Consider the following 13,823-nt stretch of genomic DNA (forward strand, 5'->3'; position numbering starts at 1 on the left):
TGCTCAGGTTCTAGTGTTTTGAGGAAGGTACAACTTATGAGCAATAAAATTTAGTTGAAGAAATTTCTAGGCACAGTGCTGAAGATGTGGCTTTGCTCCTTCTGACTGCTTACAGGAAAATGTGAGAAGAGAGAAATAATTTGAAGATGGAATTATCAACCAAAAAGGAATTAGAAATTAAAAATTTGGAAAATTCTCAGCCTATTTTTTTTTAATAGATCTTTATTGGAGTATAATTGCTTCACAATATTGTGTTAGTTTCTGTTGTACAACAAAGTGAATCAGCCATATGCATACATATATCTCCATATCCCCTCCCTTTTGAGCCTCCCTCCCACCCTCCCTATCCTACCCCTCAAGGTCATCACAAAGCACCAAGCTGATCTCCCTGTGCTATGCTGCTGCTTCTCACTACCTATTTTACATACGGTAGTGTATATAAGTCGATGCTACTCTCACTTCACCCCAGCTTCTTCTTCCCCCCACCCGTGTCCTCAAGTCCATTCTCCATGTCTGCATCTTTATTCCTGCCCTGCCACTAGGTTCATCAGTACCATTTTTTTTTTTTAGATTCCTATATATGCGTTAGCATATGGTATTTGTTTTTCTCTTTCTGACTTACTTCACTCTGTGTGACAGACTCTAGGTCCATCCACCTCACTACAAATAACTCAAATTTCATTTCTTTTTATGGCTGAGTAATATTCCATTGTATATATGCACCACATCTTCTTTTTTTTTTTTTTCCCCTCCATGTAAAGTTTTAAGTTTATTAAAACTTAACTCCATCTGCCTGTGTTAAAAAACCTTACAAAAGGTGTATTTAAATACTTGAAAAAATTAACTTTATGCTCTATGCACAGATAAACTTCTCTTCCTGTACAGCTAATATGGTTATATCCTTTGTTTAAAAAAGATTTTTTTCCACTAATGACACTTGGTGGGTAGTTCTACATCAACGATCTTGTCCCATTCTTCCCGGAAGATGTCCTAAGAGTTGACACGTGGCCGAAAACACCCTCGCAAAGCGCCACTCTCTTGCTCAGACATGTTTATTAAGATTGTTTGGGGTTTGGTGTTCTTTTTTTTCTTCTTCTCTTTTGTTTCCGGAGAGAGGGCGCTGGGAGGAGGGGACCCGACCGGCTGGCTGGTTGTCACTTGCCGTTGGAGCGGTCAAGACTCTCCAGCACTCGGTTGAGATGGATGTTGAGCAGCCTGACCTGGTTCTCCAGCTGTTCCAGCTTCTCCTCCACGCTGGGGCCACTGGGGCTGCTGCGCCAGTAGAAGCCCATGGGCCCGGTCATGAAGTAGATGGCCACCACGAAGCACAGGGGCAGCACGGCGTTCTCGGGCTCGCCCTCGTACTTGTGCAAGATGTACACGCACGACATGGAGAACAGGATGACCCGCACCACCCAGAAGAAGCGGCCGAACACCACGTGCAGGACGCTGAAGGTGAAGCCCAGGGTCAGAGACAAGAACCAGTAGGCCAGGAGGACGACGCCCACCAGCAGGAGGGCACGTGTGGGGCTGTTGGCCACCGAGCTCGGATTGAAGTACTGGGACAGGTTCGAGACGTCAAGTCCAAGGACGTCCAAGAGCTCCGCCCAGACTTTCCACAGGGTTTCCACAAACATGTCCACTCCCAGCACGAACCTCTCGGTCAGCCTCGTCAGGAACTTCTGAGCGGCGCGCACGTTGTCCTCGCCGAACAGGCTGCTGACGCTCTGCGAGAAGGTGTTGACCGTGCGGCGGTACCTGTTCTTCTCGGTGCCGCCGCGGCCCCGCGCCCCTTGCACGCCCGGGGCCAGCAGCCCGAACAGCAGCAGCAGCAGCAGCAGCAGGAACCCAGTCTGGGCCCGGGGTCTGCCCGAAGCGCACGCGCCCATCCTGGGGCCGGTGGGATGCGGGGTCCGGGAGAAGGGTGAGAGCCGCACGGTGAGACGCCGCGGCTCCGGCGGAGACCCCGTTGGCGCGCTCGGTGGCCGAGCTCCGCACCTCTGTCCGCGCCGCCCACATCTTCTTTATCCACTCATCTGTCAATGGACATCTAGCTTGGTTCCATGTCCTGGCTATTCTAAATAGTGCTTCAATGAACACTGTGGTACACGTCTCTTTTTGAATGATGGTTTTCTCAGGGTATATGCCCAATAGTGGGATTGCTGGGTCATATGGTAGTTCTATTTTTACTTTTTTAAGGAACCTCCATACTGTTCTCCACAGTGGCTGTATCAACTTACATTCCCACCACAGTGTAAGAGGGTTCCCCTTTCTCCACACCCTCGTCAGCATTTACTGTTTGTAGATTTTTTGATAATGGCCATTCTGACCAGTGTGAGGTGATACCTCATTGTAGTTTTGATTTGCATTCTCTAATAATTAGTGATGTTGAGTATCTTTTCATGTGCCTCTTGGCCAACTGTATGTCTTCTTTGGTGAAATGTCCATTTAGGTCTTCTGCCCATTTTTAAATTGGATTGTTTGTTTTTTTGATATTGAGCTCCATGAGCTATTTGTATATTTTGGAGATTAACCCTTTGTGCGTTGTTTCATTTGCACATATTTTCTCCCATTCTGAGGGTTGTCTTTTCATCATGTTTATGGTTTCCTTTGCTGTGCAAAAGCTTTTAAGTTTCATTAGGTCCAATTTGTTTATTTTTAATTTTCATTACTCTAGGAGGTGGGTCAAAAAAATCTTGCTGTGGTTTATGTCAAAGAGTGTTTTTCCTATGTTTTCCTCTAAGAGTTTTATAGTGTTTAGTCTTACATTTAGGTCTTCAATCCATTTGGAGTTTATTTTTGTGTATGATGTTAGGGAGTGTTCTAATTTCATTCTTTTACATGTAGCTGTCCAGTTTTCCCAGCACCACTTATTGAAGAGGCAGTCTCTTCTCCATTGTATGTTCTTGCCTTTGTTGTAAATTAGGTGACCATATGTGCATGGGTTTATCTCTGGGCTTTCTATCCTGTACCATTGATCTATATTTCTGTTCTTGTGCCAGTACCATACTGTCTTGATGACTGTAGCTTTGTAGTATAGTCTAAAGTCCAGGAGCCTGATTCCTCCAGCTCTGTTTTTCTTTCTCAAGATTGCTTTGGCTATTAGGGGTCCTTTGTGTTTCCATAAGAATTGTAAAATTTTTTGTCCTAATTCTGTGAAGACTGCCATTGGTAGTTTGATAGGGATTGCAGTGAATCTGTAGATTGCTTTGGGTAGTATAGTCATTTTCACAATATTGATTCTTCCAATCTAAGAACATGCTATATCTCTCCATCTGTTTATGTCATCTTTAATTTCTTTCATCAGTGTTTTATAGTTTTCTGAGTACAAGTCTTTTGCTTCCTTAGGTAGGTTTATTCCTAGGTATTTTATTCTTTTTGTTGCGATGGTAAATGGGATTGTTTCCTTAATTTCTCTTTCTGATTTTTAGTTGTTAGTGTACAGGAATGCCAGAGATTTCTGTGCATTAATTTTGTATCCTGCAACTTTACCAAATTCACTGATTAGTTCCAGTAGTTTTCTGGTGGCAGCTTTAGGATTTTCTATGTATAGTATCATGACATCTGCAAACAGTGACAGTTTTACTTCTTCTTTTCCAACTTGTATTACATTTATTTCTTTTTCTTCTCTGATTGCCATGGCTAAAACTTCCAAAACTATGTTGAATAAGAGGGGTGAGAGTAGACATCCTTCTCTTGTTCCTGATCTTAGTGGAAATGCTTTCAGTTTTTCACCATTGACTATGGTGTTTGCTGTGGGTTTGTCATATATGGTCTTTATTATGTTGAGACAGGTTCCCTCTATGCCCATTTTCTGGAGAGTTTTTATCATAAATGGGTGTTGAATTTTGTCAAAAGCTTGTTCTGCATCAACTGAGATGATCATATGGTTTTTATTCCTTAATTTGTTAATACGGTGTATCACATTGATTGATTTGTGTATACTGAAGAATCCTTGCATCCCTGGGATAAATCCCACTTGATCATGGTGTATGATCCTTTTAATATGTTGTTGGATTCTGTTTGCTAGTATTTTCTTTGGGATTTTTGTATCTAGGTTCATCAGTGATATTGGTCTATAATTTTCTTTTTTTGTAATATCTTTGTCTGGTTTTGGTATCAGGGTGATGGTGGCTTCGTAGAATGAATTTGGAAGTGTTCCTCCCTCTGCAATTTTTTGGAAGAGTTTGAGAAGGATTGGTGTTAGCTCTTCTCTAAATGTGTAATAGAATTTGCCTGTGAAGCCATTTGGTCCTGGGCTTTTGTTTGTTGGAAGATTTTTAATTATAGTTTCAATTTCATTACTTGTGATAGGTCTGTTTATATTTTCTCGTTTAGTCGTGGAAAACTGTACCTTTCCAAGAATTTGTCCATTTCTTTGTGGTTGTCCATTTTACTGGCATATAGTTGTTTGTAGTACTCTTTTATAATCCTTTGTATTCCTGCAGTGTCAGTTGTGGCTTCTCCTTTTTCATTTCTAATTTTATTGGTTTGTGTCTTCTCCCTTTTTTTCTTGATGAGTCTGGCTAAGTGTTTATCAATTTTGTTTATCATCTCAAAGTACCAGCTTTTAGTTTTATTGATCTTTGCTATTGTTTTCTTCATTTCTATTTCATTTATTTCTGCTCTGATCTGCAATCTACCTGAAAAAGAATTCAAAGTAATGATAATAAAGATGATCCAGAATCTCGGAAATAGAATGGAGGCACAGATTGAGAAAATACAAGAAATGTTTAATAAAGATCGAGAAGAACTAAAGAACAAACAAACAGAGATGAACAACACAATAACTGAAATGAAAAATACACTAGAAGGAATCAATAACAGAATAACTGAGGCAGAAGAACGAATAAGTGAGCTGGAAGACAAAATGGTGGAAATAACTGCTGAGGAGCAGAATAAAGAAAAAAGAATGAAAAGGATTAAAGACAATCTCAGAGACCTCTGGGACAACACTAAATGCATCAACATTCGCATTATAGGGGTCCCAGAAGAAGAAGAGAAAAAGAAAGGGTCTGAGGAAATATTTGAAGAGATTATAGTGGAAAACTTCCCTAACATGGGAAAGGAAATAGTCACCCAAGTCCAGGAAGCACAGAGAGACCCATACAGGATATACCCTAGGAGAAACACACCAAGACACATATTAATCAAACTAACAAAAATTAAATTCAAAGAAAAAAATTTAAAAGCAACAAGGGAAAAACAAAAATTAACATACAAAGGAATCCCCATAAGGTTATCAGCTGATTTTTCAGCAGAAACTCTGCAGGTCAGAAAGGAGTGTCAGGATATACTTAAAGTGATGAAACAGAAAAACCTACAACCAAGATTACTCTACCCATCCAGGATCTCATTCAGATTCGATGGAGAAATCAAAAGCTTTTCAGACAAGCAAAAGCTAAGAGAATTCAGCACCACCATACCAGCTTTACAACAAATGCTAAAGAAATTTCTCTAGGCGGGAAACACAAGAGAAGAAAAAATCACAAAAACAAACCCAAAACAATTAAGAAAATGGTAATGGGAACATACATATCGATAATAACTTTGAATGTAAATGGATTAAATGGCCCAACCAAAAGACACAGACTGGCTGAATGGATACAAAAACAAGACCCATATATATACTGTCTACAAGAGACCCACTTCAGATCTAGGGACACATACAGACTGAAAGTGAAGAGATGGAAAAAAGATATTCCATGCAAATGGAAATCAAAAGAAAGCTGGAGTAGCAATACTTGTGTCAGATAAAATAGGCTTTAAAATAAAGACTGTTACAAGAGATAAGGAAGGACACTACATAATGATCAAGGGATCAATCCAAGAAGAAGATATAACAATTATAAATGTTTATGCAGCCAACATAGGAGCACCTCAATACATAAGGCAAATGCTAACAACCAAGAAAGGGGAAATCGACAGTAACACAATAATAGTAGGGGACTTTAACACCCCACTTACAACAATGAATAGATCATCTAAACAGAAAATAAATAAGGAAACACAAGCTTTAAATGACACAATAGACCAGATAGCTTTAATTGACATTTATAGAACATTCCACCTGAAAGTGGCAGAATACACTTTCTTCTCAAGTGCACATGGAACATTCTCCAGGATAGATCACATCTTGGGTCACAAATCAAGCCTTGGAAAATTTAAGAAAACTGAAATCGTATCGAGCATTTTTTCCGACCACAACTCTATGAGACTGGAAATCAGTTACAGGAAAAAGAAACTGTAAAAAACACAAATACATGGAGGCTAAACAGTGCACTACTAAATAACCAAGAGATCCCTGAAGAAATCAAAGAAGAAATTAAAAAATACATAGAAACAAATGACAATGAAAACACAATGACCCAAAACCTATGGGACGCAGCAAAAGCAGTTCTAAGAGGAAAGTTTATGGCAATTCAATCTCACCTCAAGAAACAAGAACAGTCTCAAATAAACAATCTAACCCTACACCTAAAACAACTAGAGAAAGAAGAACAAAGAAAACCCAAAGTTAGTAGAAGAAAAGAAATCAGCCTATTTATATTGCAAGAAATGAGAGATCGTGTTGGGGGGAGAACACTAGGCGTGTGGCCAAGTGACCACAGCTATTTTAATAAGGCAATTAGTATTGGTATGAAACACAAATTTAATAAGTCACCCGGCTAGAAAACTGCCAGTTTGAACTGAAGGGGAAGGAGACAGGAAGGAATAAAGGAAGGCATTGGACTTAGATTTTATAGGACAGGACCATGGAGCTATTTTGCTGTGAACATGAACTATTCTTTAAAGACAAGACAAGGGAAGAATGACCCTGAAGGTGGTTCAGAGATCATCAAGGACAGGATGGACAAGTGCTGCCTGGCAAAGCTGTGGGGGCAGGACCCCCTCTCTGACCCTCCTTCACAGTGGGTCTAGGAGGTGGGACATGGAGGCCTGGAGGGCGGAGCACTGAGCCAGAGGATTATTCTCAAGCCCTGAGAGTTTGTCTTACACTCTGGACTATTTGGAGCCGGTTACCCCTTTCTTCTTTCATATCTTTTCTTTTGGCATGGAAATGTCTAACCTATGCCTGTCCCACCATTGTATTTTGAAAGTATGTTACAGGTTTACAGCTCAGGATGTATTGTACCTTGAGTCTCATCCACATCTGACTTAGACGATATTTAGAAGAATCTTTGGATTTTAGATTTTAGAGGTGCACTAAAATGAGTTAGACTTTGGGGGCTGTTGGGATATAATTGTATTTTTCATGCTAGAAGAACATGAATTTTGGGAGATTGGGGTGGAATGCTACAGACTGCATGTTTATATCCCTCCCCAAATATGTTGAACCCTCATCCCCAAAGTGATAGTATTTGGAGGTGGGGCTTTGGGAGGTGATTAGGGCATGAGAACAGAGCTTTTATGAATGGGACTAGTATCCTTATAAAAGAGACCCCAGAGAGCTCCCTTGGCGCTTCCACCAAGTGCGGACACAGTGAGAGGACAGTCATCTATGAATCAGAAAGTGAGCCCTGACCAGACATTGAATCTGCTGGCAACTTGATCTTGGATAGACTTCCCAGCCTCCAGAAACGTAAGAAATAAATTTCTGTTGTTTACAAACCACCCAGATTATGGTATTCTGTTATAGCAGCCCCAACAGTCTAAGACACTCATGTTAAGATGGGCATTCTCAAATCTTGGAACTGACATTTAAGCTATGTGGCCACACAGGATCTTAACTGTCATGGTAGAACATATTCTATTACCTCAATAGGAGTCTCTATGAAAAAAAAACAAAAATGAACACAAATGTTGAAAGAGGAGAGATACTAAGGAAGGAAAGAAAGGAAAAAGTAGTACATGGTTTTCCAGTAACTAAGCTGGATGGGTGCAGGAGCCAAACACAACTGGCCTTTGTCAGAGAAGTCTGTAATTATTCCCAAGGGTGTTATAACAAACGGAACAATATGATTTGCAACCAAATTGAGAAACGTTTAAAATTGAAAAGGGGTGCTAAAATAAGTTACAGGCTTTAACTTATTTACAACTAATATAACCAGGCAAACCTATGGTCATCCACATTAGAGCCTAAACAAGCAAGTTCTAACATAAAATTTAGAAGAAACAATAGATATAATTACTATGTATGGACTTTAGTTTCAGCTCTGAGCTTGAAAGTCACTCCCATCCTTACAAGAAAAAAGCTGAACAAATTAAAAATCAACAACTTTTTGGATTTTCTTATCAACGAATTGAGGTCTCAGAGCAAACCACCACTGTAAAATTGAAAGAAGTTGAAAACCCACAGTTGTGTGGATTTTTTCTCACACTGTCCAATTGTCCAACACCAGCAGGGTGTCCTACAGTTCAATTCAATTCTGACACTATCTACCTAAAGTTAGTGGCAGATCTCTTAAGTTAAGGGTTCAATTCCACAAGAATGCCCCCACTTCAGATGCCAATCATAAGTCTGGACCTCACATGCTGCTGACCAACTAGCTATAAATCAAGGATTCCCATGACCCCGTGTTCAGGTTCAAGAATTTGTTAGAATGGCTAATAGAACTCCTACATTTACCAGTTTATTATATAACAAAGGATGTGATAAAGGATACAGACAAACAGCCAGATAACAAGGTACAAAGGTGAGGTCTGGAAGAGTCTTGAGTACAGGAAATTCTGCCCCTTGGGGTTGAAATGTGACATTCTCCCAGCATAAGGTGTTTTCACCAGCCCAGAAGCTCTCCAAACACTTTCAGTCAGAGTTATGGAGGCTTTACCACATAGGCATGATCAATTATTAACTCAATCTGGCTCCTCTCCCCTCTCTGGAGGATGGAGGGGGGCTGAAAGTTCCAACTCTCTAATCATGCCTTGGTCTTTCTGGCAACCAGCCCCCATCCTGAAGCTGTTTAGGGCCCCCCAGCTACCAGTCATCTCATTAGTACACAAAAAGATACCCATCCCTCCAGAAATCCCATGGGTCTTGGAAGCTCTGTGTCAAGAACAGGGGGCAGAAACCAAATGCAGATTTCTTACTATGTCCCAGTCCACCCCCTGGTCTCTAGTCATAGACCTTTTATAGCAAAAGGATCATAAAAGTCAAAAGATAACGGCACATTACTAGAATTCCACTCAATGATTAATAATTAGTCCCAGGGCAAAGCCAGTCAGGTTTTCCGGCTTCTGTTCAATCTTGTCAGGTTCAGGTTCCAAAAGCAGGAATGGTCTCAGCAATATAGCATAATGACTTTACCCTTTCAGGCATCTGGTATAATTGAGCTAAAAGACAATATCATCTCTTGCTCTGCACCTCTTTTAAAGTGTTAATGTAATATAGGATTTCCCTCATTAAATAACTCTCTTATTCATTTATTTACCCTCAGCTACTATTCCTTCAATTAAATGTTTTTCACCTTTGGAAGGAGCATTATATTTGACCACTGTGCTCGTCTAGATTGCAGGCAGTAATACTAGCCTAGCAAGTACCTCCATCTCAGTCCACTTCCATTTACACGGGGTAAGATTACATAGGTGCAGAACTAGTGGACTATTTTTACCACCAGGCAATATAGCTTCATTCACTGTTAACCCCAATTTTGCCAGATGGGGTGAAAGCACAACCCACACCCATCAGGCCCTTTGGAATTCTGACATAAAGTTTTAAAAATATAGTCACAGTTTCTCGCTTAAGAACTATCCCTGCTTCCAGCATTTGTAGTTGCAACCCTGGTCCTGTGACCACTGCATTGAGTAGGGAAAAAACAAAATTGAAGTGACATGGGGAAGAAAAAAGTATAGCTATTATACCAGGGTCTTCCTGCCTTGGCAAAAATTGCATAGTCACACCAGGATCCTCCTCCACTGCTTCTTCCCCAGGTCCACCAGAAAAACAGAAGAATCTAGCTAGTGGGGAACACTCCTTTAGCCCAGGGGTCCCCAACCCCCGGGGCTCTGGACCGGTACCAGTCCACAGCCTGTTAGGAACCGGGCCACACAGCAGGAGGTGAGCAGCGGGCCAGAGAGCGAAGCTTCATCTGCCGCTGCCCATCGCTCCCCACCACTCACATTACCACCTGAACCATCCCCACCCCCTATCCGTGGAAAAACTGTCTTCCACAAAACCGGTCCCTGGTGCCGAAAAGGTTGGGGACCGCTGCTTTAGCCCCACTCCTCTTGAGTGTAAGCACACACTCATGAAGGTGTGTAAACCAACTCTTCATGCCTGTATCTCCCCCCTGTTTCAGACCACCAATGATTGAATTGCTTGTCCCAATTCTCTATCAAACTATTATTCTGAGGAGGATATCTCTCTGCTCATTGTTGGATATTATAAGCTATAAAGTGTGTCCCTTGATCTGAAGAAATACGACTCAGAGTTCAAATTGATGCAATATCTTCCATCCCGGTTTTTCTATAGCACTCTGAGCATTTGCATCTACTACCCAAAAAGCAAAGCTCAATCCTGAGTCAGTATCTATTCTTGTCAAGAACCATTTGTAGCACCCAGAGCTACCAGCGTCACTCTGACTGGCCAGCTATGTTCAAGGCCTTCCTACATAGTCACATAGCCATCTGCAGTCTCTGTCTCTTTTGCTGGCAGACAGAAGAGTTCTTACTGGCATTCTGTGCCTCAGACGGTACAAGAGAAGTATGTCCAAATTCAGTCCATCTCTGCTTTGCTACAGTACTTCCAAGTCCACTCATTTTTTGGACCCAGGTGGCTGTCTTAAGTAATCCCATGGGAATATGTGCTTGTTGACTCCAATCACCTTCTAAACCTGGAAGGAAGTTCTGATGGGCATCAACACGTACAACTTTAAAACACCCCTCAAATTCCCACAGTGATTTTCATTGGGATGTGACTCATATGGGCATCCTTTTAATAGGCCAGGTTTCCATTGCCCTTCTGTCTGATCATATGGCCAGGTCACTGGCCGTTGCCCATAAGTCAATAAAAACCCAAACATCGGGGCTTTTACCACTGTTCAATTCTTCCATCAGTGCTAGGAAAACAGCATGCAATTCAGTCCACCAAACTGATTTGTTTTTACCTTCTTCAGTCAGAGTGGCAGCCTTCCAAATAGAATATTGTCTATTCACTTTGGAACTGCCATTCACAAACCAAGAAGCTTTTTGTTGTTCATTCAAGCGTTATTTATAAGACACTGCCCAAGTGACGACAGAAACCAGCAGCTCCTCACACAGTTCCAGAGTCAGTCCTAGGGGAAAAGAGGCTCCTTGTTTGAGAATATCTCCTCCTTGCATTACCTGGGTAGTATGATCCTGTATAAACCATTTCCATTTTACTATGGAAATCTTCTGGGCACCATCATCCCCGTTAGAGTATTTCTCCAACATCACCTGAGACATCATGGGTATTTCAGGTTTAGTGGCAGTTTCAATTAATATCAAGCTAGTAATTGTTCCTTAAATGGAAATTCTCTGGTTCAAAATCCCAGTAGTCATTGAGGGGAGGTACTCACAGCCTTTTGCCATAAGCCCCTGTTTATGTGCTCCACATAGGACTATCACACAGAGAATGTGTCTCTACCAGCATTCCAGCTTCTGTTCTACACTCTGTAGGCTCAGGCAATCTTAATGGTACCTATTTAGAATGTCCAATTAACATTGCTTGAAGGGCAGATTTACATGCCTCCTGTTTTACAATGCTAGATAAGGGAAACATTCTCCCATGAGATACAATGTCCAGCCCCACAGTACAATCAAGGAAAAGAGACATAACCACTTCACATAAAGCCTGTTGAAAGATACCAATTCGTTCACAAACTTTTACCTTGATTCCATCAACATTTACATTCCTAACTGTAGCTTCCATTAGGACTTCATCAACAGATTTTGGTTTTACAATACTAGGTAGGAGAAGTGTTCCCTAGCCAGACATAATATCCATTCCCATACAACATTCAGATAAAGGAGACACAACTTCTCTACAAAAAGCATGTTTAAACATTCCACTTTCATAATTCTTTCAACCCTTACATATTACATATGTTCTCTCAATCTAATTTTAGTTCTAATGATGGTTTCACCAATGGGTTTTGGCACCACAGTGTGTGGGGCTCTGATATCAAGGTGTCCCTGGAACTTCTCCATCCCATGATTGTTTTATCTACTCGTGTGCAAAAGGCTTTGGCTCCCCAGCAGGGGGTCAAACCAAGGGTCCTAGGCCCTTCTGTCAATCTTTATCCTGATTAAGTTGTCAGTCTCCTGCCCTAAGGGTTTGCAGGTCAGGCTTCTCACTGTGTTCTTTGCCTTTGGGCTTTAATTTCTCCAAACTATGGACGATTGAGGGATTGTTTGGGGCCTTTAACGTTGGGAGTCCAGCCAAGGGTCCCTTTGGCCCACCCAACTTTAACAGTATTATATTAAGACCTTTGTTTAAATCCCATTTTTAATCTAATTAAGCAAAAAGGCCATTAGACTGAGGTAGTCCTAATGCCTTAACAGCCTATGTAAGCAAACAAAAACCTAAGCCTGTAAATGCCTCAAGGTTAAGAAGTCAAAACTTGAGGACAACCAATCACAAACAGCCAACTTGGCTTTCCCAAAGAAGGCAACCACTTAAGCTATGGCCAATCAAGTCCTTTCCTTGCTTTGTTTCTACAACTTTCCCCTAGCTCCTGTCAGTGGAGTGCTCCTAACTATTTCTGGTTTGGTGTTGCCTGAGTCAAATAGATTTTTGCTCATATAAACTCTTAACATTTTAAATATGACTCAGTTTATCTTTTAACGTCATCAATGTCCATTTTATTCAACCCATTCTTAATAATCATCTAAAGATTTCCACCTGCTCAGGTGAGTCCTATGATTCTCTCCCTTTTTTTCCTCTTTGTTTCACTCTTTTCAATATTTGCTTTACTCACCTCATTTCTTTTTTTTTTTTTATTTAATTTTTAAAATTTTTTAAATTTATGGCTGTGTTGGGTCTTCGTTTCTGTGTGAGGGCTTTCTCTAGTTGTGGCAAGCAGGGGTCACTCTTCATTGTGGTGCGCGGGCCTGTCACTATCACGGCCTCTCTTGTTTCGGAGCACAGGCTCCAGACGCGCAGGCTCAGTAATTGTGGCTCACGGGCCCAGCTGCTCCGTGGCACGTGGGATCCTCCCAGACCAGGGCTCGAACCCGTGTCCCCTGCATTGGCAGGCAGATTCTCAACCACTGCACCACCAGGGAAGCCCCCACCTCATTTCTTAATGTTTAAAAATTTCCACCTTCTTGGGAGGAGTCTCTTGACTCTCCCCTCTCTGTCTTCCTGCAGTCTCTTGTTAATTAACCTAACGTTTTTATCAGTATCTGTGAGACCCATAGGGGAAGCTGAGATAGCAAATTCTATAAGGCTTCCCAGACTGTTGCTTGATTTTGCAGCAGTAAAGTAACATGGGGTACCCATGCAAAAAGGGACACCCTTAATCACAGCATTAACCATAACTTGGGTAACAGGCATATTCAGTGGGTGAATATCCTGATTATCATAAAACCAGTCCCACATTTATAGCAGAAATTGGGCAGTCCCCCTTCTCAGTGTAAACAGACCTTATAGTGGCTTTTATCCAGTTCACCAGACTAGCTTTTCCTTCGGGAATAGCCTCCTGTGTATCCAGATTATGTACAGCCATCTGTGATTGTTCAGTAGTGAGTTGTGGGTCCTGTATCAACCCAAACACACCGTTCTGCCCTGCAGCATTCAAAACCAAAGACAAGGCCCCTAAATTAGTTACTCCCACAATTCATTTTAGTAAAAGTTCTTCAGAGAGCTGATGATAACAAGCTACAAAATGAAACTCCTTCACACTATACCCCCTGGTTTCAGT

At 41.4% G+C, this 13,823-nt stretch overlaps 1 protein-coding gene across 1 annotated transcript; it reads right to left on the minus strand.

The window, feature by feature from the left end:
* Positions 1-1,154: 1,154 nt before the first annotated feature.
* On the minus strand, positions 1,155-2,008 carry LOC133088486 (BRI3-binding protein-like). Its single transcript, XM_061186449.1, has one exon. It carries the CDS (start codon positions 1,887-1,889, stop codon positions 1,155-1,157), a length of 735 nt encoding a protein of 244 aa, XP_061042432.1. The 5' UTR covers positions 1,890-2,008.
* Positions 2,009-13,823: the final 11,815 nt, after the last annotated feature.

The sequence above is a fragment of the Eubalaena glacialis genome, chromosome 3, assembly GCF_028564815.1.
Source record: "Eubalaena glacialis isolate mEubGla1 chromosome 3, mEubGla1.1.hap2.+ XY, whole genome shotgun sequence".
NCBI lineage: Eukaryota > Metazoa > Chordata > Mammalia > Artiodactyla > Balaenidae > Eubalaena > Eubalaena glacialis.

Coding starts and splice junctions, on each gene's coding strand:
- LOC133088486 (XM_061186449.1), bottom strand. CDS start 1,889: ATGGGCGCGTGCGCTTCGGGCAGACCCCGGGCCCAGACTGGGTTCCTG.